At 41.4% G+C, this 26340-nt stretch overlaps 1 protein-coding gene across 3 annotated transcripts in view; it reads left to right on the forward strand.

Moving 5' to 3' along the window:
• The window catches only part of LRP5 (LDL receptor related protein 5), a 167073-nt gene that overhangs the window by 73772 nt on the left and 66961 nt on the right, over positions 1 to 26340 (forward strand). For all 3 annotated transcript variants that reach the window (XM_074842650.1, XM_074842651.1, XM_074842652.1), the window contains exons 6-7: positions 4347 to 4743; positions 5212 to 5383. In XM_074842650.1, the coding sequence (XP_074698751.1) occupies positions 4347 to 4743; positions 5212 to 5383 (569 nt within the window). The remainder of the gene's footprint in view (positions 1 to 4346; positions 4744 to 5211; positions 5384 to 26340) is intronic.

The following is a 26340-nucleotide window of genomic DNA, read 5'->3' on the forward strand; positions in this document are numbered from 1 at the left end:
CATCTCTAGGCATAATTTGGGCCTTAGAGTGACAGTTCCTTCCTCTGGTACATTCAGCTCTGACCTTGCTCACAGTGAACTAAGGTGAAACTGCAATCAGTTGTATGAAGAGGCAAAACATATGCATGTGATTCTTATCTGTCTGTTCCCATGCTTGTAATGTTGGTTGCCTTAGAAATACATGTAATATTGGTAATTGCTGTGTTATCAGTTGCTAGGCATGTATTTGATGCTTCTCTGCTTCACACTACTCATACTTTAATATTAAGATTATGGTTGCAGACACATTAATATAGTAGAAATTCAGAAGTTAGGATGGATATGAAGCTCAGAGCGCTGTGGGTGGCTGAACAGCTTCAGCGCTGACCACTTTTTGAGGCAGTTGAGCTAAAATAAAATTAATTTATAATTTAACATTCTTCTGTGCTTGTAGAGCACTTGGATGACCAGATGCATCCCCCTTTCCATGTTGAGTTTTGAGGCCTGAATTTTTATTTAACTTGCACTAAACAGGAGGTTTTAATTTGACTCCCGTAAGTGAAATATTTCAGAAACATAGAAGCAAGATATAAAACTTGGTTAGATGAGGTATTTGTTTCTGCTGTAGTGGCTGTGCTGTTGTAGGTTGTTCTCCAACCTCTGCGCTTGCAGATATCAGTGTCCTGGTTTGCAGGGGCACTCTCTAACAGTGATATTTTTTTTCCCCTTTGGATATTAAGGTGTAATTTTAATTTGCATTAGAAAATCGAATGTTTTCTGTGTGTTTAAATGTGTTAAGAAATAAGACCTTCGGGAAATTTTCCCTGTAAAGACACTGTTTGGTGGTAGACAACCTGTCAGAGGTAATGTGGAGGTAATATTAGTCCGTATATGATATGACCTAGGTTCATTTTCATTTCTCCTGTTGTCAAGCTAACATGTGCTGGACAAACCGGTGTCCATTGACACTAAATTTTTTGGAGATGGTAATGTCAGAAAAACCCAAGTATGTTTCATGCTTAGCACCATGGGACTTGATACCAGTTAAGTACTTCTATTAAATGTCAACACAAGTTATGAAACAAGAGATCTAAAAGCCTTTCTTTTTGAACAGGCTCCATAAAAATACCATTTTTAACACTGCATAGACCAGTTTTGAATACAAACCCTTTTATTATTTTGGAGATCCTCCCTTTCTGCTTAAAGTTGATTCTCTCCATATTGTCTTGGTTTTGATTTGTTCTCCAATGTGGAGATGTCAGCGTAGCCCTGAGACTACTGTTCCTGGGGTAATCCTTGATGTAGAGAGCAAGAACAGCATCACAGCCTGGGGATTGCTTTTGTTCCCAGATAGCTTTTTAAAATAACTGTCTGGGAACTGTCTTGCATTTGATGTACTCTGAAGTATACAGTGAAGTAGCTGACAGTGTCGCCTTTCGTTCGTGTTGTTTGCCATTATATGTAGTTAATCTTTCGAAGATGATTTGTTGGAATATACATCTAGTAAAGGAGCATGGTAGAAGAGGAGGTATAAGCTGTATATTGGACTTCTGTCCACAGTGGTCTCTTTTAAGAAAACAGTTGATCAGATGATTGATTCTTCACTGTTCAGGAAGTAAACCAGCATTTTAGAGCATAATATCAAATACTGTTTTAGGTATCCCGTTATTTTTATTTAGTAAAGGTACTAAAATCCAGGAAATTCATAAATCTTCTGAAAATGAATGGTTTTGCTAGCAGTGCCTTCTAAGCATTACTGATGCATGTTGTTCCCTTAACAGAGAGGAAACTTTCAAAAGTGAAAAACTGTTGCTGTGCTTACCTAAGGGGGCAAGTGGAGGAAGGATGCCTTACAAGTTGTCTGGTCACCTGGGGCTGTTCCCTTCTTAACTTGGGCAACAGGTTACTAGTTTTGCTATGTCCAGAGAAGTGAGCAGAAGTTTCAAGCATAAGATACACTCTTCCTGAAAACCTGGTTTTATTTTGCAACCTTTGAAGTTAGAAAATCTGTATTAAGGAAATTTGATGGTAGACATCTCTCTTGCTTTGCTGTCAATGTATGGGCTTTCCCTCCTCCCTTTTCTTTACGTGGTTTTTGAGCTCTGAGTTATTGTTGCTTTCTTTCTACCCAAGCCTTCCCTCAAAGTTTGTTGGTGCAACTGATGCTGTAGTTACCAAACCTTGTCAGCTAACGCTGCTGGAAGAAGCACTCTTGCTGGAGTCCCGCCCCGTGGCAGCACACGTGTTTGTGGAGCTCTGCAGTGAACCGGTCTGGTTGTTAACTTGGGCTGATGGCTTTATATCTGTTGAGTTATTTGTTGTTTGGATCAGCTCTTCAGCGTGGTTTGCAACACACAGCCGTGCTGTGCTTGCGTGCGAGAAAGCGTAATGTAGAAGTGAGAACGAGCAGCCCATGGCAAGGAGAAGGACAGTGCCACTTTATTCAGGAGCTGTGGTGACTTGAGGTAGTTCAAAGTGCACATCAAACCGTGTCCTTCACGTTGTGTAGCAAACTTGTTTGGGTGATGTTACAACACTGCTTTTCCAGATTGTTTTACTATATATTTGCAGCCTGAGCACTGTTTCTTTTCAGAGCCTCTGAGATACTATTTGGAGACTAAGGTCTGACTTCCAAACCCAAAAGCAAATAGCAGCACAGTGACCGTGAATTTTGTTTTGATGTGCAACAGATTCAACTTCTCAGTCTCCAGAACCCCATATGCATGCCTAGGTGTGAATTATTTCTAGAATAATATTTTCATGAGGATTTGAATTTCCATTATTCTTAGTAGGCTCAAAAGCTATGTCCCGTATTGGCCATTTTCATTCAGTCTGGGCTGTTGGTGGGAACTGGAAGTTAACACCTCCTTTTGTTGTTTGCTGGTCTGGATGAAATGGGACAAGTGACTTTTGTTTGATTTCTAGTTTTTCAGTGTTGCTAAACGATAAAAACTCCTTGTCAGTTTTCAAAGTACTCAACACTTCCCCTGTGCTCTGCACTGGTGAGGCCACACCTGGAGTGTTGTGTCCAGTTTTGGGCACCTCAATACGAGAGAGATCTCGAGGTGCTGGAGTGAGTGCAGAGGAGGGCAACGAGGCTGGGGAAGGGCCTGGAGAATAAATCCTGTGAGGAGAGATTGAAGGAGCTGGGACTGTTCAGTGTGAGGAAGAGAAGGCTGAGGGGAGACCTCATCACTCTCTACAGCTCCCTGAAAGGACGTTGTAGAGAGGTTGGTGCTGGTCTCTTCTCACAGGTGATTAGTGACAGAACAAGAGGGAACAGCTTTAAACTGCAACAGGGGAGGTTCAGACTGGACATGAGGAACAAATGTTTCACAGAAAGAGTGGTCAGAGAGTGGAATAGGCTGCCCAGGGAGGGGGTGGAGTCCCCATCCCTGGGTGTGTTTAAGGTTCATTTGGATGGGATGTTGGGGGATACGGTGTAGGGGAGAACTTTGTAGAGTCAGGCTGATGGTTGGACTCGATGATCCCGAGGGTCTTTTCCAACCTGAATGATTCTGTGATTCTGTGAGCATTGATTTAGTACAGAGTAGGAAAAAGACACATACTCATATTGCTCTATTTGTGCTGAAGCGTGCATGGGTGAATGTGGGGGAAATGTGCTACGAAACTGGATGTTTTACTGTGTGTCCTGGTTTTATACTGATAAAAGAAGTTGCCAGAAAAATGACACTGAAGATGCCATTTGTCTTTGAAATGTGCTCCAGGTTGTTGTCTGGCACCCTCTCCGCAAGCAGCGAAACTTTGCAGTGGGGAGGAAGAATAGAGGAGAGAAAAGAACAAGAAACAATCCTATTGCCTTAGAATTAGTTTTGCCTCAACTCTGGCCAGATGATAAATACTTGCTGCAGTTGCAACTTGCTTTCTTGTTGGGCCGTCTGGAGCAAATCATTAATGTAATTTGTTTACAAAATACTCAAGTCTTCTGTTAGCCCTTGTCATTTATTATGGAGAGCTTGTGTGTGAAAACCATGTCTAATGCACTGATACAGCTAGTGGGAAGTTTGGCTGAGCTGAGGAATTCTACATAATGTGATGAAATATTTGGACCTATCCCCACCAATTTTTTTTTTTTTTTTTAAGCTAGAGATTGGCATGTTCCATATTGGTTTAGGAGGCTGTCATTGTGAGATAAGAGTGCCAGCACGAGTAGCTAGGTGAGAAGAACTGATTAGGAATAACTTCCTGCTCAGACAAGTTTATATTTCAGTGAAAGTTTGATGTCCTTATTTTAAAGAAATCTCTTATTATTATAGTGGCAGTGGCAGTTCACAGCCTGCTGTGCTGTATTGAAGTGTTCGCATCAGTAGTAAAGGAAATGATACCATGAATGGTTTTCTCCCCAGGTGCTGAAGAAGTCTTGCTGCTTGCTAGAAGGACTGACTTGAGGAGAATATCCCTGGACATGCCAGATTTCACTGACATTATTCTCCAGATAGACAATATCAGACATGCAATTGCCATAGACTATGATCCTGTGGAAGGCTACATTTACTGGACTGATGATGATGTCCGGGCAATTCGTCGGGCTTACCTTGATGGCTCTGGAGCACAGACTCTGGTAACCACAGAAATCAACCATCCAGATGGTATTGCTGTGGATTGGGTGGCGAGGAACCTCTACTGGACTGATACTGGAACAGACCGCATTGAAGTGACCCGGTTGAATGGAACATCAAGAAAGATCCTTATCTCAGAAAACCTAGATGAACCTCGAGCAATAGTGCTCAATCCTGTCATGGGGTAAGTTTTGTGGTTTTTGATAGCCCTGTGATAGTATTTGGATCCAGTTTATGGTCTCTTGAAACTGAAAATCTGCAAATTGTGAGATTATGTGTGTATTATTGGTCAAATGTTCTGGAAATAACTGGCTTTACCATGCTTTATCCCTTTGATACCGTGTGTATAAAATGTGACTTCTAAATATAGTGTTCTTCAGTGAACCTGTACATTGTGTGTTTGGTTGAAATTTCTTTGCTTCTTCAGTGTTATCATAACTATGAAAGAGTCGGGCCACTGCACATTTTTAATAGTTTAATTTATTTAGTGCTCAAACTTTATATTGTCATTGCTCATTACAGTTTGAGTTGGCTTGTTTGCTCCAGTTCGGGAAGCAGAAAGTTAGTAAGTTCTTCCAAAAGCAGGACAGATTTGACACTTTTTCATCTTGTACGTTATGTGCATTGAATGTTTCCCCTCGTTTTTTTACAGGTACATGTATTGGACCGACTGGGGTGAAAGTCCAAAGATAGAATGCGCTTATTTGGATGGCTCAGAAAGGCGAGTTCTGGTTAATACGTCCCTAGGTTGGCCTAATGGCTTGGCACTGGATCTTGAAAAAGACAAGCTTTACTGGGGAGATGCAAAAACAGATAAAATTGAGGTGAGTAATACAGCCATACTTGTGTGCATTCTTAGAAAACAATTGCTGTTCTCATGTGCCGCTTTGCCTTGGATACTTTTATCCATTTTTTTGAGGAGTCTGTTGTTTCATTAATATTAACATGATATTTAGCATAACAAGACGTATTTGAGAAGAAAGGAAACACATTCACATGGTTCAGAAAACTTTTGAAAGAAAAGTTATGTTTGTTATGTTTACATTGCTACAAGTGTCATTTAATGGCCTGAAATCTCAGGTTTTACCTGAGGCTTTTGTGACAAACTGAGACACTCAGGTACAACCTCTTCAAAAGATGTTTTGACTTCTCCATGGTGCTTGGAACTAGTATCTAAAATTGCTGCCTGCAAAAGAGTTGATGCAAGGTTCGTGTGCAGGAGCAGGTGGATATGGGTGCCCTAGAGAGCCGTATTTCAGGACCTTAATGATTATGTGGAAGCCAGATTCATGGACAAGAAGTAGTTTTTAATGTACTGCCTGCTTTGAAAACGATATAGGCATTCTACCTCTGAATTTGAGGTGGGGAAATCCTCTTCACGATGTTGGATAAACACGACGATATTTAGTATTTCTTAATTGTTGAAAGAATGTCTGATAGAACACAGTCTGATTCCCTTATGTCCCCCTTTTTTTGGGAAGAATTTTCTTAAAAATGCAAAAAGATCATCCTGTCTACCTATTGTTCAAACACTAGACAAAGTTGGACAAATTATCTGCTTGTTTGTTACAAAGTGCTCCCCGGAGTAAGGTAGTGAAATTCACTGTTTAAATCTAAAAATATGGTCAAAGCAGGCATCTGTACTGGTCTAGTCATGGACATTAGCAATTGCACCAGGGAGGCCAGAGACGTTTCAAGAGACATTCTCCTAAAGGAGATGTCTTTTTCCCTTTTTTTTTTTTTTTTGCATTAGTATCCCATAAATAAATCTTAATCTAAAAGAATAATTGTGCTGGCACAGAATTGAAGCAAGTCTTAGATATCGCTGCAGAGAACTATGTCCCAAAGTAGTGTCACTTAGAGCAGAAGGTGATGAATTAAATAATTAAAAGCGTTAGAATGAAGCTCTGGAGCAAAGCTTTTTTGGGCTTCTGAGCATTTGTTCATGAGATTCTGAGGTTTCAGTGAATTATTAACAGTATTCAACTGAGAGGAAATTTGGCAAATTGATAGTGTTTGATAATGTTGTGATATAGAAGGGCACATGGCTTTTGTGTAATCTGGGAATACTGATATACAGCCATTTAACAATTTGTTGTTGACGTGTTCATGGAGTTACTGAAGACTTGTATGTGGTAGTGGACTTACTTGCATGAGTGTGTCCATTTAATTTGAGACAGTTGAGGATATGGATAGAGAATATGGATACAGATCCAGATGTATCACACAGATGTTGTGAGGAAATCTCAAAACAGTTGCTTAAGATCCTGTTATGTTGACCACCACCCTCAGTGCTTAGTTTCTAAATAAAATAGTTGTTTAAGAAGTGCATCTGATTACTGGCCACTTGTGCTCCTATTTCTAAGAAGGAAAAATTGGGTTTTGAACCTCAGTCCAAAGTTGCTATAGTAGGTGATGATTAATTCAAAGGTTTGGGTGACAGCATGAGATGTGACCTGAGATCAGGAAAATTCAAAAATTCCTACTCTGTTATCATTAGGTCATTAGATTTGTCAGCTAGACAAGTATTCCTTTTTAATGTCGTGTTAAGCTCCAGGTGACCAGTGGCCATAAGTCGCTTGACCTGGCTGTGGTATGTTCTTACCATGAAGTAGTTGTTTATTTTCCACAAAGATGTTGGAAGAACAGTTTGAAACTTAAAGGTGCTAAATAATTAGCTCTGAGTATTTTAATTTGAAGAGGGAATTCTCCAGGGAATTTGAATTAGCTTCAAAGTAAGATGAGGGGAATAACTAGCTAATTGAAATCAATTCATAAAAACAATTATCAAACCAGAATGTGAGAGTAAAGACCACCCAAAATGTTTTTTCTCTATAAAGCAATAATTAAAAATTTTCTTCCTATGGTATAAGCTAGTTTGCTGAAATCGTGTTTTGACTGTGCTGTTACAACACTCTGTTTCTGTACCGATACCTTGAGAAAAGCAACACAGAAATTTTGCCCTTGGTCGTGGCCTGTGAAGCCGATTGAGTCGTCATGTTGTTTTGGGGAGTAGCATATGCAGCATTGTTAGATAAATTTTGAGGAATGACTGTGCTCTAAAGGTTTGGCCCTTGGGAAGAGGGGAAGCAAGACTGCTCGTTCCAGAAACGTAACTTCAGTGTTTGGCAGTTGCTAAGTACTGGGCTTGATGTCTGCCAGGGAGGTCCTGCAGGACAGGGAATGTTCCAGATGCCACCTTTCCCAGCTGGGACTGTAGTTGTGCAGTGCGTTTCGTGGGTTTAAGTGGTCTAGTCAGTCTGTCTCACTTCATTGTAAGGCAGCGAAGCCAGTGGTACTGTCTGGTTTGACATCAAAGTTTAGGAAAATCAGAGAAGCCAAAGTAAGGGCTTTTTATTCCCTCAGTTTTTCTTTTGCTTATCATACTTACTTTTTATGGTTCTCTTCGATTTGCAAAAATAACGTGGTTCACTTGGTCTTGCAAACAGAGTATATTCTTTATGTGAAGTGGATTGTGACATCTGTAGATACGTTGATTCCTATATATTATGCCACCCTGTTTTAATTGTTAGCACAAAGAGTGAAATCTCCATGTTCCTAGCAACGGATTCCACATTTTCTTAGATTAAAACAGGTGTAAATATTCTCATTTTAAGTCTTCCTCCACGCCTCCCTTCTTTTTTCCCCTTCTGCGGTTTTTCCCTTTATGCTTGGAGTTTACTTTTGTTAGCTATCACGAACAGACTCCTCCTGAGGCTGTATTTACAAATATCTCAAGAAGCCTATTTTGGGTATGATGAGGAAAAAAACCCTATGTGTTTGCCTGCAGTTCTGAACCATGCTGCGGAGGGGTCTGTTGTGGTCCATTCTGAACTGGCACAAGTTAAAATGGCACCAGCACGTTATCAGCGGAAATGGATGTTAGATGTCTGCTGCAGAGCTTCCATTAGAAAACAAACTTCCACTTTCCATCTTGGAAGACGTGCCAGACATGTCTGTATATTCTGCTCACTGTGTGACTTAACCAGTCACTGACGCAGCTCAGATACTGGCCGGTTTGAGCCTAATCTCTAATAGAGCTTCTTTTCATCACTCCTCCTCTACTGCAAAATGAAAAAAGTGCGCTAAGATAATATTTTAGAATAGAAGGAAATTGATCTGACGGATTGTATTATATTTGTAACCTAACAGTCCTTTCCTGCAAGATTCTATTTGGGAGGTTCTACCGATACCCCAGATTCTCCCAGCAAGCCATGGTTTGTGCTACTCTGCTGGCCCCAGTACACATGAAACCCCACTGTGTGGTGAATGAGGGTGGGGCATTTCCACTTTTACTTGTTATTGAAGTTATTCAGCATAAACTCCTTCTCTCATGCATGTGTTCTGTTGCCAAGAGCGTGCCATTTAAGTGGCTTGCTAGTGCAGCTGGTGTCTCCGTGATTTGTTCTGTATGTGTCTGTATGGCTGTTGCATCCACAGCTTGTCAGAAACAGAATCACAGAATCATCTCGGTTGGAAAAGACCTTGAAGATCATCTAGTCCAACCATTAACCCAGCACTGACCGTTCCCAACTCCACCAGATCCCTCAGCGCTGGGTCAACCCGACTCTTCAACCCCTCCAGGGATGGGGACTCCCCCCCTGCCCTGGGCAGCCCATTCCAACGCCCAACAACCCCTTCTGCAAAGAAATCCTTCCTAAGAGCCAGCCTAAACCGTCCCTGGCGCAACTTGAGGCCATGCCCTCTTGTCCTATCACTTGTTACTTGGTTCAAGAGGCTCACCCCCCCTCTCTGCACCCTCCTTTCAGGGAGTTGTACAGGGCCATGAGGTCTCCCCTCAGCCTCCTCTTCTCCAGACTAAACCCCCCCAGTTCCCTCAGCCGCTCCCCATCACACCTGTGCTCCAGACCCTGCACCAGCTCCGTTGCCCTTCTCTGGACACGCTCGAGTCATTCAATGGCCTTTTTGGAGTGAGGGGCCCAAAACTGAACCCACTCATCGAGGGGCGGCCTCACCAGTGCCAAGGAAACAAAAACCAGCTGACTGCAAGTTGAGGGTATATGTTTATATCTTATACTATAGTTGACCTAGTTGAGTATTAGGATTTTTCTTTTTCCTGGCAAGCCCCTAAAACTACCTTGAGGCATGTTACTGGATAAATTTAGTTTATGTTAACACCTAAAACCAGCAGAGGTGGGATAGTAGATCGTAAGCTCTAACTATTTTAAGGTGCATCTGCTACTCCCATTGCCTTCTTTTCAGAGCTATTAGTTTCTCTTGGGCTTTTGCAGTGCTATCACTTGACAGTTTTCTCATCTATAAACTGCAGTCCCAGATTTCCTGAAGGACCTAGAAATTTTCCAGAGAACAAAAAATCGGTGAAAGGTGTAAGGTAAAGGAGAAAATTCCCATCTCCCCTGTCTTCCTCTATCCATCTACTTTCACCTGCCTCAAAATGTCCCAGGCTCACTGTGTAGAAATTGCAAAATACCATGAACTGAAACCATTATCTCTACTACTGTGCAGAGCATGGTTGGACTTAAAGCCTGTCGGGGAAGAAGTAATATTAAGACTGATGCCTGATAATGTAAGGATGCACTACTTTTCTGTAGCTTTCTGACAAACTACGTGTAGATGAGAATTGCTTTCATCACATAGTATGCCTTCAAGTGCTTTCCATATAGCAAAAAACAAGAGTGAATATAGCTTGTGCGTATTTGTGCATATCTCTGCTTGGTATTCTGCTCTGGTTTCTGGTATTTTAGATCTGCAGGGAGTCATCTTACTCCCCCTGGGAAGACCTGTTCATATATGAAGTTCTTAAACAGTGACTGCACTTTGTACAACTTGGAAATTTGATAAGCTGAAGACATCTGGGTTTTTTGCTGGACCTTGGGTTTGAAGTGTAATGTAAATGTCTCTGGTTTGTTTTTTGTTTGTTTTGGTAACACATTTTGACATTATTTTTGGGTGTGCTCTTCCACAATTAGAAAAGAAATGCTGCAGAGCTGCTGAGGGGACCAAGCAGCATCCTGTACCAGGAGAGTATGTTCTTATTTGTGCGTGTAAAACTTCACACGGTGAAAACCCTTTCCTGGCAAAAACCATTTCCGAACCTTCCCATCTGCAGCATTCAGCTGCAACACAAAGGGGCCAGTCACTTTGCAAGCAGTTTGCATCCTGAAGAAACCATTTGGCAAGGCTCGTCAAAATTTTGCATGACAGGAGCCTATGGGGCTTGCGCTGCAAATTTGGCACCCTGTGGTAACATTGTTCCCAGCTTTTAATTATATTTTTTTTTTTAAAAGTTAGTTTGGCAAAGTGTATGGCAAGGAAAAATACATAGCAAATTTTGAGTCATGTCAGTCGAAATCATGTGTTTATCTGCACGGCTGCAGCTATGGGTAAGGGGCATGGATTAATCCAACTGAACTCTAGATTTTACTGACAGAGAAAAGGTATTTTCCAGGAACAAACAGCAGATTAATAAGGATTACAGGGTTCCAGTAGAGAGAGAAGCAAAGACCCAATGGCATCCACGTGTAGAGTTTCCTAATTCTCCTTAAAAACAATTCTGTGGTTAGCCAGGTTTTCCCATGTATTATTTCTTCGGCATTTGCTTAAAGTGCCTACGGTATAACTGCATAATGAGCAATTACTGAATTCTCAGGTGCCTGCTGTTATGTATGCATTTTACTTAAGTTTGTGCAATATTCTTGGAATAAATGTTATGCAGATTATCTCTTCCAGCATCTCCCCCTTGTGTGTGTCGTGTGTCCCCCGTCCCCCCCCCCCCCATTGACAAATATCCTTCATTTGTCTTTGCAGAAGCCTCAAAATTGTGTCCAGTAATTCTTTGCAAGTTTGTAGGGTATTTAAAGTGGAAGTCAGAACTGATGACAGTCCTGGAGTTCACTGAAAGAATTTTCCAAGATGCAGTTATGTGGGCTGTCCTTGAAATTTAAGGAAACAATCTTTATAATTAATTTGTTGTTGATTACACTCTGCATAAGTAGTGTAAAAGGACATTTGGAACAATTTGCTGTTTAAGCTGGAGTAGGCTTTGCAGAAGTCAGTTGTACTGTGGGGAAAAATTAACAACTAAACTAATTTAAGGCCGCTTTTTCTACACAAGTCCGAGTGTACTTCACATATGACACTTTGTTTTCCAGTCATTTGACCTAAAAAATGCAATATTTAATTTACACATGAGATGCATTCTCATAACCAATACATTTGTGTGTGCATGTGTGTTTCTTTGCACTGTTGTTTTTTTACCGAAGGATTAAAAAGACTGTGGTGTAATAAACTACTTGGGAGATACTCTCGACTGATTTATTGAAATGGGGAAATCTCAGAGAGGGAACAACGAATTCAAGCTTGTCACCACATGCTAATTAGAAATACAAAACTCAAAGCATCATTTTTCTATAAATGTATGTGCATTTCAGAAGACCTAGTTTGTATTTATATTAATGTAAATAATCCCCACGCTGCATATTTGTATTAATGTGAGAGAACAGAAAAGTGAAGTGGATATAGAAATGAGAAATACAGGATTCCTTGATCTGAAGAATAGATACGGGTCTAAGTAGACAGCTGCAGTAATAAAATCACTTAAATTCATGATAGTGAGGGAGCCTTCATTTCAGTGATTTTTTTGAAGCTCCTCGGTGACATCTGGTTAGATTCAGAACTGTGTCAGAGAAACGTCAGCTAATCTGATTGTTAGAAGTAAGTAATTGAAGCTCCTACTGTGCTCCCTAGATGAAGCATATCCTATACTTTTTGCTTCAGATACATTTGTAAATTATATCCTTTGTAGATGCAAGTGCTAAATATCTGAAGTGATACGTATCAGATTCTATTGACATATAACTTGGTAATGTTGACTAGCGTACGTCAGAGTTGGGCTAGCAAATGGTGTCTCCATCCCCTGCTGTTTCCAGCCTGGCCAATAGTGGGTTCCTGCAGCCTGGGCCGCTCCTCTGAACCCTGCTTAGTGCCACTTCTGCTTTTTTCTTTTGCACTGTCCTACTCTCCTGCCTGGGATGAAGCTGTGTTGTTGGGGGAGTGACATGTATACATGTTTGTGGCCACTGGGTATGGTTTTTGTGGCAAGTTGTGTATGTGGTTTGTGAGCATTATATACCACTAGGTTTTTATTAGCTTGAAGTAGCTGTTGGGCCTCTCTGTGTGTTTTGCTTGAAGAACCAGCAAGCACGAGTCTGTTGTAGGTGGATGGATTTTTTTGTTTTGCGTTACCGCATGAGAACTGTATCTGTAGCAGTGTCCAGACCTGACTGTCTTTTAAGGTTCTGAAGGGGAATAATCTATACTGGTGAGCTTGGGACTGAATTTTTACCAGCAGCCAGATAGTCCTTGTAGAATGGATAGGAGGAGTCGTTTGGAGGAAGGACTATCTTAAAGTGTTGTTGCAGGATTCTGCCAGTTCTTGGACTTTATTAAGATGGATGACAAATTAGTTATGATTTGCTTTTCCCAGGACACTGCTGGCATTGAACACAGACTCTCTGGGAGGGAAGAGAGCTGTATCTTTGACTTCAGTGCTTTAATGATGACAGTTACAAATATCCGTGGGGAGTTGCATAAAGAATAAAACAAGATTCTCACTAATTCTACAAAATTATATAAAGCCTGACAGGGCTTCTTCAGTGAAAAGGGGGTGTGTACCTTTAGGAAGAAGAAGGAAACCTAGCAGCTAGGGGAAGAGGGTCTTTTATTCTCTCCTCTTCAGGAATCCCCACTCTCATCTGCCTGTTGGCTGTGTTCTGTTTGCACCATCAGACTCATCGCCTGCCTTGGAGTCAAGAATAAGCACCTCAGTTCAGACTGGCAGGGTTGTTAGAGGAGTCTCAACTTCCTCTGCCGAAAGGATTTAGAGTTTTCTGCTCAGGCATATTTGGAATGATCTTTCTTAAATAGTTTGATACCATAGAAATTACATTGCAGTTGGTCCAGCTTTGTACACACCAGCCTCAACAGAGACTGCTGAGATGATGTACAAAGATGATGTAATGGTCAGCAGGTCAGACTGCGGAGTGAGTTCAGATCGTAGTGGTTTCTTATGAATTTAGACTCTTCTGGCTGTGTTGCATGTTTCTAAACCCTGAACTCTGGTTCAGGATTTCCTGGTGTGAGACTATCTTTTTCTGGAACACAGAAATACAGACAGCCTCTACCTCCTAACGCACAATGTCCACATCCTGTTTAGGGGCATGGAGCCTTCTAGCTCCACTCTTTCTAATTACAAGATCGAGTTGTCTGTATTTTGCTTACTGCTTAATTAGGAATTTCAGTATGTTATTTTATACCTTGCACCACATGAGCTTTGTTTACTTTTAAGAGGACTGTTACAAAGTGTGGGACCTACTGAAGAAAGTCAGAGCCAGGATCACAAAATGAGATGCTTTAGCTGATGAGAACCAAGAAGTGTTGCACCTTTCTGCCCTAAGCTGTGTAGTAAGGAGGTGTTCACAGAGCAGAGACACTCATTGACCAAACGGAAGATAAACTTGTCAAGGGGAATTTTCTCCTGTTGCCTTTCAGCATTCTGAGTCAGCTGAGCCCTGAGCAAGAGAAAGTGTGACACTGTTGGACAGGAAAGTGTTTGGTATGAGGGACACATCCAAACTTTGGCCAATTCCAGCCTGTGTTCAGTAGTGGTCTTGGAGATACATACAGTTTTCTGTTCTTCAGCAGTCTGAAGGATGGGATGGGATGGGATGGGATGGGATGGGATGGGATGGGATGGGATGTGCCTCTGCAGGTGGATGATGACCTAGTCTCAATTAGTCTTGTCTTTATCACCTTTTGGCTGAAATGCAGCAGCCCCATGGACAGGGGTGTGGAGGCTTCAATCCTCAAAACAATCATCATGGACCGAAAATGTTGTACCATGTCTCCTCAGCAACATGTAGTGCCGTGAGCACAGTCTTAGTTCTTCAAGCTGAGATTTCCCGGATAACTTCAAATCAAATTCAAGACTCCAGTTCTTTTCTTCATGGTCTAGGCCATGCATATGGAAAAGGCAGCTGCATGTCTGAAGTGAAGACTGTGGAGCATAAATGGATTCTCCACAGTAAAGGTGAATCTTTTCTGTAGTAAAGATAATTTTTTTTTTTTTTAAAGGGTTGTGCTGAGGTACTGGATTAATCTCCCCTCCTCCCCTCTTTTCCCAATGTCCAGGAAATAAACAACATCAAAATGTTCAGTACTCTCTGCTCCAAGTGAAAGGTTCATATTAGTTGGCCTTGCCTTCAGCATCATAAATAGCCAGAAATGTGTGGAAGCAGTCACAGCGTGGGCTTCTTGTCCCAAGTAGAGCATACAGGAGATGATGTGGCCTGTGTTAGTCATGCCACTTAATGCGCTAGTAGAAAAGTCTCAAATACTGATTTGATTGAATGATCCTCCATAGTATGCTCTTGATCAGGGATTCTCCCAAGCTTTTATATGCCCAGCTTGATAGTGTATCCATTAACTTCAAAGTGAAAGATCCACAAATACTGGCAGCTGCCAGTTTAAATACTCCTTTGAGTCTTTCCGTAGTGGAATTTGTATCTCTATGAATTTACTTTCATCTACAACCATTCATGATTTATTAGGGTTGCTGTATAGTCATAAAGACCTCTAAATCTTGTATTTTCCAGGGACTGTATTGGTTTGTACTACTATTTTAAAGGGATGGCTTAAAAACTGAGCAACTGACAGACAGCTTCTAAATTTGATCTTTGTGGAGTGTTCAGGAATTGCTTCTGTATGTGCAGCTTTTGCTATATTTATCAAGAGGAAATCCTGAGGATGTATTAAACTACAAAGTTGAAGAATTATTTGAGTTTTACATGCTTGAGGCTCTCCTTTCTCCCTGAAGAATTATTTTAGGCTATCTGATATCAAATCACCCTTTTCCGCTGGCTCTCCTTTCTCCCTGAAGAATTATTTTAGGCTATCTGATATCAAATCACCCTTTTCCGCTTGCTAAGGGGGAGAGTTCTGCTTTACTTCCCTTGCTGGGATCAACTTCCTGTATTTAAAAGAGGGATTTTGTATTTAGCGATACGAAGGCTTCTGTACCTATGAAGTGTGGAAATGGGGCCCCCTTTATGAGAACCTCATGTCTTTTCTGGCACAGAACAAGTACATCTTTTTTCAGTTGCTGAGAAAAAGGCGGCTTCTATGGAAGTTGGAGTAACTTGGAGTTTCTTTGTCAGAATAGTTAAGAGAGTCTTTAACTTTGTAACCTTCTTGAAGTTACTTGCTATATTGTTTGCCAATAGCTATAAGGAAATTTCTTTAAATACTATTCCTCATTTTGCTTTTGTTTTCCTACTTTCTCCCGTTCGCTTTCAAGAATAATACTGAGCTTTGCCATACAGCTTACCTCTGACCTAGAGGGAAGGCGGTTTGTGCTGCCCTGGAGTTGTGATCCCATGAATGTTGTCTTACAGCAGTGTTGAGAGAGACCTGTTTCTCTGATCCTTTGGGGATAGTTGTGTCAATATGTACGATGTACCACATCGGGTAGGTTGGTTGTCACTGTAGTTTGGGAACTAACTTTTCACTGGGAAAAAGTCCTTCCCCTGCTCTTATTTTCCTATTGCTGTTTTGGAAGGGAAGTATTGGAGATGTTTGACCTTTCAGTGTCTGGAACTCACCTTCTTGTGTGTAATCCTCTGAACCTGCTGAGGAGGACACTGCACCCTTCTTGGTGTTCAGTGACCGTAGGTGTGAGCTTTTCAGAGTTTTGGGCCACAAACACAGAATCTAGCCGCCTTCTATTTCAGCTTTGTTGGGTTTTTTAAGGGTTCTGCGTTGGTGATGGTATTTCACAGCACCACAGAAGGTAATGTTGGAAAGCACCAACTGGATTGTCTTGACCAACGCTGGGAGAGCAGGTTGTGGTACCATATGCGCCTCTCGACAGAAATTTCTGTAACCTTTGGTTGTGAAACATGTGATCCTGGATGCTGTTAGAAACAGGAGACCTGATGTGGTGGGCTAGCCTGCTGGGTTCCCGTGTTTCTGAAGAAGCACGTCAAAAATAGAGGTGTAGAACTTGCTTTTCATGCCACGTCTTATTAGTGAAATTTTGAAAGCTGTCAGTACCATTTTTAGACTTGTGTCATCCAGCCCTAGCAAGAAAGAAATTTAACAGACATACATGACAGACACCACCAGCCTACCCTAGTTCTCCCAAGATTGCCTGCAATGGTGGGAAATTTCTCTGATAAATGTCTGTAGTGTAGATGAGACCAAAGGGTTTTGTGTCTATTTAGCCTTTCTAAAAATTCTTCAGTGCGCTGATGGGATAGCAGTCACTCAAAGGAAGACTTCCTTTGCTTGGCTTGATTGACCAGAGTCATTCTGTGGGAAAGGATGCTAACTTATTCTAAACTGAAGGTGACCCTTGCCTTTTTGTGAGCAATAAAGACATAATAGAGGCCCAGTTAGGGTTCAGCGGAACCCCCACAGCCATCTGCACACTTCATTGGCAGAAGTGGCTTTCACTTGAACTTGCATTTGACAAGTGTTTTCTGTCTCTTTCTCATTCAGAAGGGTCCTTCAAAGCCAAGTAATTGAAATGCTCTCACCCCTCACTCCTTTTCCTCCTTCCCTCAGACTTGCTTAAATTGCAGGGCAACTGGTATTCAGTGTTAATGAGTAAAAATCCATGCGCTTCCAAAGCTCACACTTTTTTTTCCTTCCCATAGGGAAGTTTCTAAAAAAAACCCCCTCTTTTCCACACTCTCCAGCACCAGCTTCATAAAGGAAAAGTTGGGAAAAAAAGTGTTTCTGTTGCGTTGCCGTTTCTCTCTCTTCCTCCCCCTCTTTTCTTTTTTTTTTTTCTTTTTTTTTTTTTTTTCACCGGGCTGGACTTTTTGAAATGAAACACAAATCAGGTCTCTGGAATAAAAGGTTGTGAGTATGCCTTGTGGCATTTGGAATGAGACTATTCACTGCTTGAATGACTATAAATAGAAAGCAAGGAGCTGCGTATTTCTCAGTTCAGACTCCCTGCAAAGAAGCGCCCTTCCCAGTTAAAGGGTGACTTTTTGAAAGAAACCTTGTTCCTTGTGCTGAATTGAATTGCTCCAGGGATTCTTCTCCTTGCAGCTTGCATAAAAAGGCGTTAATCTCTAATTTATTTCTCCTTTTAAAAGGTGGTATCCTCCATCATAAATGTGTATTCTTAGCCATGTTGTCAGATATGCCCGTCTTGCCTGTACAGAGTTGCACGTAAAAAAATTTCTGAGCGCAGAACAAACATTGTTCTCGGCAATTTTTGCGCCTGAAAGCTTTCTTTTTGGCTCTGGGCCAGCTGTCGGTTCCCTTTTTATCTGGTATTCATTCTTCAGTGAGAAGGCTAAATTAGCAGCACTCAGGTTTTTTAGGGTTTTTTTTAGGGATTGAGGAACAGAATGGGAATTGTGATTGATTTTTTTATAATAAAAGATTTGATTCTCCCAACACACTTGTGATGTTGCCGCCAGTAAGAACCCCAATAGCTTACTGTTGCAGTTCTGCAGACAATTTGTTTGGCTGATTTGGTTGTTAGAAAATGCTCATAAATCTCCTGTGTTGTGTAGTTATGCAAATTCAGTGCAATCATTTTTCTTCTGCCTCCCCTTTTCAGGAGGACTGTAGTATTAAAGAAAAGCATAGTATATGGGAGGAAACCATTTGACAGGTTTGTGAGTTGGCAGGGTTAAATATCCTAGCACTTGGGCTGTTGGGTTGGCTTTTTTCTCCTTTTTTCCCTTTTTTTTTTTTTCTTCTATTTTCCCCTTTTTTTTCTTTTTTCCCTCTCCCTTTTTCTTCCTCCCCCTTCTCCTTTCTCCCTCCTAACACAGTGGTGTTTTGTGTGGTGTTATTTTGAAAGCTGCTTCTAATTTTCTCCTCAGACCTTTTGTTTCACATTTTTTTCTGCCTTCAAAAAACTAGCAAGGACAGACTTCTTCATAGAGTTTTCTTTCCCCTGTTCATAGTTCTTTAAGAATGGGTCTATAGATTCCTTGCATTGCTCTTTCCGTTACTGATGGATTCCTGGTTGTGTGAGTTCTGATTTTTTTTTGTTTGTTTGTTTAACAGAGGAATTAAAAGGTTGACAAATACCCACCTTAATTTTTTAAAGCTTAGTCTGTGCGTGGTTTGCAGTGGTTTTTGCATGAGTGCTAATGTAGAAATGAGAGCAACAGTGAATGGAGAGGAACTAAGGGGAGTAATATGAAGTTGTTGTTCATATTTCTAATGTAAGGGGGAAAAGCAGGAAAAGAAATGTGCTCTTCAGCAAGCCCAGGAAGGCAGATTTTAAGAGGTTGCCAAGCTGGCTAAGGAGAGAAGAGATTCTATAGTATATAATTTCTTAGTAGTTTTCTAAATTGTAATTTTCATAGCTTAAAATGGTCAGTGTCACTCTTAATGGGATTTTTCATAGCTGGACACATGAATAGCAAACTTTATAGAGAAATGTGTTCAAGTTGGTCATTTCCTTTTCTTGATCCCAGTTATTGGGACGTCTTGGTTATCCTTGTCATTTTACATTTTGTCTGCGTGCTGGTTTCTGTCTGGGGCACCGTATGTTTTCCTTGTCACCTTTATTGTGTGACTGACTTCACCTACGATGGGCCCCTGCTGGCCTTTTGCCTTTGCAGCTCCCGTAGGTATTTCTGTCGCCGTTCCCCTGTTGCTCGGGAGCCTCTTGTGAGCCATTGTACAAACACATGGGGCTCTTTCTCGTCTTGCCTTGCCTCCAGTGACTTTTGTCCAGCATTTAAAGCAGCTTTGTCACCTACCATCCACTCACGGCTGTAAATTTGCCTGCTGCTATTCCGATCTTAGCTCACAGTTTTACACTGATTTTTTTCCTACCTCTTAATTTCAAGTGACTTTGCTTTATGGGATGTTTTACCTTTATAAAATTCCCTTGAGCAGAGCTGTTAGTTTAGAAAGACAAGCAGTTGCTCAGATTATATTTTGCCAGTTATTCATCTGAATTGCCTTTGAGTTCTTCACTTGTTTTAGAGTTACTTTCTAGCTAAAAAAACCCACATGCAGTTTTTCTTAGATCAAATATTGCATTGGCTTATTTTTAATTACATTGCCCACGTTCATGATTATATGACATTTTGGATCATGTGCTTTTTTAACTTATCAGTAAGATCTTTTTATATAGAGAGTTTATATATATAAAATGTGCATATTTAATAATTCTATATGTATATCCTGTTGAAAAGTAAAACATTACAATTTGTAAAACGGGTGGCAAGCACACAGTGCACCTTTCTTCTAGCTATGGGTCTGGTTTTATTCCTTGTTAAAATGACAAACATTTTTGACAAATGTAAGGCAAGAAGAAACTTTCCAGGAAGGACATTATAGAATCTAGTTAGTTGCTTCTAACATAAAACTCACCTGCTTTCTGCACATGTATTAATAACCTTTTAGTCTTATTTTGAATGCCTGGAGACTCCATTGCTCTCACCTAGCAGGTAAAGCACGGGAGAGCCCCTCTGCTTTAGAAACCACTAGTCATGAAAGCAGTGTCCTTGGAAGAAGGCAGGTGAGATCTGTCTCCAGCAGAGCAGAACTGATTTTTGTTTCCCTCCCCTGGGGTTTCTCCTTACCAAGCTGGTTAAAGCAAAGCAGCAAGGTTGTAGACCCAGCTGCCTTGTTGCCATCTTCCAGTCCTAGCACGAGTCCTTCTGTTTTAGCCCCAAGCAGTTAGCACAGATCTACATGAGGAAAGTTCCCACTCAAACCCCTGGTCTCTTGAAAACATCTCAGAATGGATGTTCAGTTTAGCAGATAAGCAGTAAGAATTAACAAACTCAATTTAACAAATGTCTATGGTGAAAGATCGGGTTTGGTTTGAGGCCTCCCTTCACTTACTCAGCACAAAGGAAGGTTTTGCAAATTGTGCTCAAAGCGTGTGGATGGTCAGTCTTCTAGTTTACCTTCTCAGGTTCCTCTCTGCTCTTGTCATGTGAGGTTTTCCTCACCCAGCAGCAATGGATGTGTAAGTCTCATCCCAATTCTGTGCTATCTGTGAACAATAATAGCTATGTAATTGCCTTTTCCAGTGATGTAAGGGATAAATAAAAACGTTGCTTTTACTTTAATACTGCTTTTACTGAATTCTTCTGTGTGTTCCTTTTGGTTTTTCTTTGCTTTACTCCTCTTCTTCAGTCTAACCTCAGGAGGTAGCGTTATTAACTCATGGCCTCTAGCTGCATGACTGCAGGAGTCAGAAGATTTCCATGTCTCATGTATAACTGAGGAGACCTGTTCACCTTGGCCACATCTGAAGGCACAACACTGAATCACTGAGGTGATACAGAAGATCCTTTCTTAATAGGTACTTGGTGTGCCTTGTGTCTGTGAAGAGTCGTAAGGATCTGGGTTTAGGAAGGAATATTCTCTAGAACTTGCTGTCCAGCCTGATATATGATCCATATACCATTGTATAGAAGTAGGAGCCATGCATCTTTGTGGCAATATTGGTGTCATCCGCTTTGCCCGTGACATGCTGATTGGTCACCTTCAGTGCAACTAGAGAGAGCTCAGTATGGAGAAACATGTATGAATTTAAGTGGACCCTGTTTTCTTAAACGGTTTTGAGATTGAAGTCTATGAACCATTCAATGAGTTGGTGATTTTAGGGGGTGGGGTGAAGTGTGGTTTTTTTTCTTTGGAAGGCAAAGCAGTTATGTTTCTTTTTGGCAAAAATATGCTCTGCTTTCCACTGATAAATGGTGACGTCATATAGCAGCGCAGGATAATCTACGTATTCCCTGTTCCCATTGTATAATTGTTTCTGAACACTGGATTTGCTGGTGCAGATTCATACTCACTGGAAATAATGCAACTACTCCAGTCTGTTGTCAGAACAGGATATTAATGGGTGGCATATTATTAAATCAAATTAATAAAAATGCTTAACAGAGAAACTGCAACCAGCAGCTGCATGTAGCATGTAGCAACATGAAGCAGGACCCGGACTAAAAGCACAGAAATGCGTGTCTTTGTTAAAGTGTAAGTGAAATATTTGTCATGAGCATTAAAAAGAGAGTTGCTTGGGTTTGTTTGCACAGCTCCCACAGAAATAATGTCAACTTAAGCAAATTTTTGACACCCAACTTGTCACTACCTGTGACAGCTTGTGTAGAAATCACTGCAGCTGGGAAATCTTGTGCCTGTGAATTTATGCTTAGATTGGAAGTGACTCCTGAAGACTGTGCCGTGATGCAGAAATACCATTTTTACTAGTCCAGACTGATAGAAGAGATGTACACTCCCCTGCAGAACTCCTGATCTAAAATGGCAAGGCCCAGCCTAAGGTGTGATACTACCTTAGTGATCTGAAAATGCTGGGCACAAGAGGAGTGTCAGGTTCCATGGGGAATCTGGGAGGTGACCAAGGTCAGAACCAGGACATTGTAAAGATTCTTCCAGAACAGTAGAAAACTCCTGGGTTTGTTCTTGGTTTTGGTTTTGTTGTGGGTTTTTTTTAAAGGCTGGTTGCATTCTCATGGCCCAGCAGAGGTTTAATAAGGTCCAGCCTTGGGTTTGCTCCCTTAGGGAGATACTGTATTTTGCAGCAACTTTTCAAGAGCATCCTGTAAGGCAGTGAAAAAGAAGTACTTTCTTTTTAGAGAAGGATTAAACTTTGTGCCACCCACTTCTAGGAAGTTGAAGAGCTCTTGTAGGTAGGGAGCATCATTGGCCTTCACGTTACAGATGATTAAATTAAGGCATGTTTCAGTTAAGTGAACTGCCTGGAGGCGGTTAGATCTGGGACTCAGGTCAGGTCTAAGAGTCGGGAGGGTTATGGGTGTGGAAGAAGTCATGCCCCTCAGCCTGTGCTGGGGCTGGGAAGGTCATTTGTGCAGAGCACCAGCACTCCATCCTTCAGTATGAGATGTTCCTCTGCTCGTGGGTGTTTCTGGCAGAGTTGTACTGGGGAGATCTTCCAGCATAAAGTAGATCCCTAGGGGACAAAAGTAGGTGGTACTTACACTGACTGGCTGCAAGACCTTGGGTTGGGTGTTTCGGTATCACGTGCCCCTGCAGTGCAGGAAGGTTGGTGTTTTCCAGCTCCTTGAAGCCTTACTAATTTAAGGTTTGTGAACTGCTACATCAATGCAAACTGACTGCTGCCAAGAAATGGGGAGATTCAAGGCACCTTTGTGGAGTGCCACTGCCTCTCTTTTGGCCTCTGCTTTTTCCTCCCTGTGGTTTGTCTTATGGTTTTAATGTTCTGACCTCTTGACTCAGCCTTTGAGGATTCAGTAGCAGACCAAATGACAAAATTGTTCTTGGTACAAGCATTTGCATTTTTGCCTTATCGACAAGCTTCTGCCACGGCCATACAGGCAGCAAAAGGAACGTCTTCTCTTTGCCTTTGATACTTTGTGTTTGTGGCGTTATGGGATGTGGGTCTGGAGGCTTTGTATGGTGCTTATGCATTGACGGGATCTCCTTTTGGTGTGAGCTTAACACCCACATGACAGTTCCATCTTGTCTGTCACCTGGTTGTTCCTGCTATGGAGACGGGTCACAGGGAGGAGGAATCCCATTTGTTTGACAGAACCAATGCACTTGATGCTACCCTTGTGTAGTCAAGAGCTTCTCATACATGTTTTTTGTTCTCTTCTGAGATGGGAAGGATCTACCAGGTAACTGGCCTTCTTTTCCTTTATTTTCATAGTTCTTAGTAACCTGTTGATTGTGCTACAATGTACAGAAATCAGTGCTAGTTGTTACTTACCATTTTTAAGAACAAAGTTAAGATTGCATCAGTTTGTGCCTTCATTATCTATTTCCTGGCTTTTGAAAGTTTGAACTTGTGATTGTGGTGGGGCACCTGGTAGCACAGGATGGCTTTGTCAATGCAAAGTTAAAATTATTTCTGTTGGTGAATATCTCAGCTTGCTTAGATCTTGTGGAAGAAGTTGAAAACACATAGCAAATGGCTTTTAAAAGAGAAGAGATTGCCAGTGAGGTTTGGGAGGGGGAAGACGGGCTGAGATCAAAGATAATTTGCTGCTACAGACTGATAATAAAACACAAATCATTTGGTTTTGGAGCAATAGACTAAGTTCTTAAACGTGTCAGATGAGTCCAGTTTCCAAAGTGGAGTGGGATACCTTATGCTATGAATGAATGCTGGAACAGTTGAGGTAATTTCTTTTTCTCCAAATTAAATTTGGTACAAACGCGCTTTGTTTTTCAGTTTTTCCATGCTGAAACAAGCGTTTGGAGGAGAGGCATAGAGTGAAGAGGTCCTATGCATCTGTATGCTGTATTAACAACTGACAAGTTTATGTCAGCAGATGAGGCTCAGACAGTTTATTCTGATAACATCCAGGTCTTTGCCCTTCTTTGAGTAATTGAGCAATTCATCCATTGGTGAATCAACTGGAGAACCACTGTCTTTTTCAGCCTTGGTACTTTAAGGTAAACGGACTCGAGCTTCTCCATTAGACACCCCAGCAAAGAGTGAAATGAAACTCATTTCAATAAGTTCTCAGATTTCTTCTGCTTTGGAGAGGTGAGTACTAGACAAGCCAAAGGCGTGTTGCTTGTCAACTTCTCACCCTGGTATCTTTCCAAATAAGTGGGTGAAAATTTTCACCCTAGCTTTTTGCAAGTATTTTTTTCTCCATGTTGCAGCTGCTTTTGACAGTTCTTTAGAGAACCAACTGAGTGGGCAGTGCCAGCTGTTCACAGTCCAAGGGGTAGGTAAAAGTCTCTTGTGTTGAACATACAGTTGAAACTCACACATCGGCATTAAGATACAGGCAGTGGAAGGTCATGGGAAGTCTCCTATTTCTAATCAAACCAACTTCAGCTTCCTTTTTGAGAGGAACTTCCTTTGAGTATCTAATAGTTTACTATATAACAGCTGCATAGCTCAGGCATTCCCAAAATTTGAAATATTTTTCATGTGGAAATGACCAGTTCTTTGAAAAAAGGACTTGGGATTGGATGTACTGAACAAATTCACCCCAGGCATTGTTTGAGTAAATGAGTTGATTTTTTTTACTCACAGCTGGCATAAAACTGACAAATACTGTGATCCCAATCAGGAAACTGCCTTATCCCTAATACAAACAAACAAACAAACCTTCCCTCTATCCAGAGAAACCTCTCAGAGGATAAGCCATCAGGTCTAAATATGGTCCCAAATTTAAACAGGAAACTGATATTTTTGTAGTCACAGTGGCTGCCTCCTCCCATGTCCTCGGGTTCAAAACAAGCACACGTTTCCAACAGACACATGGACCAGTCGTTATAAATGCTGTTCTTTTATATCAGCCCAGTAACTCCGAGTAGAAAATTAATCATTCTGGTCTGTTTAGATTAGTCTCTCTGGTTTTCAGCCTTATTTAATAAAAACAGGGGGAGAAGTCCTCCATGAGTCTGTACCTCTGCTGACACACAGGATTCTCTGCAGCATCCTTGTGACCTGGCTTGTCATCCTTGCTGACAGTGAGCTGGGAATTAAGACTCAGACATGGCCTTAAGCCATTCTCTGTAGCGGTAAGACCCTACGTGCTCAGCTGGGGTTATTGCAGTGCCAGGCACGCCAGGCTGTGTGCCGTGTCCATCTGTCCTTACCCTCTGCTCGCAGTGCCACCCTGTCTTGGTCAGTTGGGTCATAGGAGAACGGTGGAGTTTAGTCCTGTCCAGGAGCAGTACTGGGAGATTTTTATTCAGACAGAGTTTGCATTCTTTAAATAAATGAGTGATTGCAGGAGCCTTCTTAGTGTCTAAAGAGTGCTTAGAATATGTGCCACTCACTGGGACGGGTTAAAACTCCAGTTTTCTCACACACCCGTGAGTGAAGAGTGCTGTTCTGGTAGCTGGGAGCATCCAGGTTCTCCACGTATTAACTATGAGCCTTCTTCCTTCTGTAGTTCTGCACTGAATCAGACTGTTTTCAGAAGGTGCTGGAAGGTCTGTAAAAGTGCCTTTTCTACCAGAGTTGGAGTGTTGTAACACTGTAGCTCTCCTTCCCCTCAGCTTTCCCCCTCATAATTTCTTCCCAGCAGAATACTGTAATGATCACAAACAATTAAACCAGTCAAAACAAAGCACTGAATAAATATGAAGAGACAAAGATATACCCCAAACAGAAGTTTTTTTTCTGTAAAGGAAGCTCTGGAGAGCCCACAAAATACTCTGAAGGGTTGTTCTCCCATTGCAAGTGGTCAGATACTCTAATTTTAAAAGATCCTCATGTTAAAATTACCTGTTTAAATGAGGCTAAGAGGAGTTTGTGAAACTGAAATGATAAAAGCCCCTGGAAGACTTTCAAAATGACGTCTGGGAGGCAAAACTCACTTTGGCAAGACAGATTTATTTTCCAGGCTTTCATACAGTAAGACCTGGTGGTACTCAGTTAGGCTTTAATCTACATGGAAGTGAGCTGCGCCAAAAACTTCATTTAATGACGGGGGTTTTTTCTCCTCCAAAACAATCATCTCCATCTAGGGTATTAAGTACTTGACCGTGGAGATTAGCAGTGAGATATCATTTTTCTGTACTGCAGAGGTGCAGTTTCATTCTTGCCTCTGGCATAAATGCCTAATTTCAAGAGTCTGTAATAATTTGTACACGGACTTTGAGGTTCTGAAGGGAGAAAAAAGTAGTGCTGTTGTTTGTGGTCTCAGCATTTGGAAGTAGGAGAAGTAACAGGAGCCATACATATTCCCCTGGTTAAGTTTTTTGAATTCCTTTTAAAAAGGTCTTCAGCCAAACCTTCCCCTCAACTTTGTTCTTTCTGCCCTCCTAT

This window comes from Strix aluco, chromosome 16, assembly GCF_031877795.1.
Source record: "Strix aluco isolate bStrAlu1 chromosome 16, bStrAlu1.hap1, whole genome shotgun sequence".
NCBI classification, from domain to species: Eukaryota; Metazoa; Chordata; class Aves; order Strigiformes; family Strigidae; genus Strix; species Strix aluco.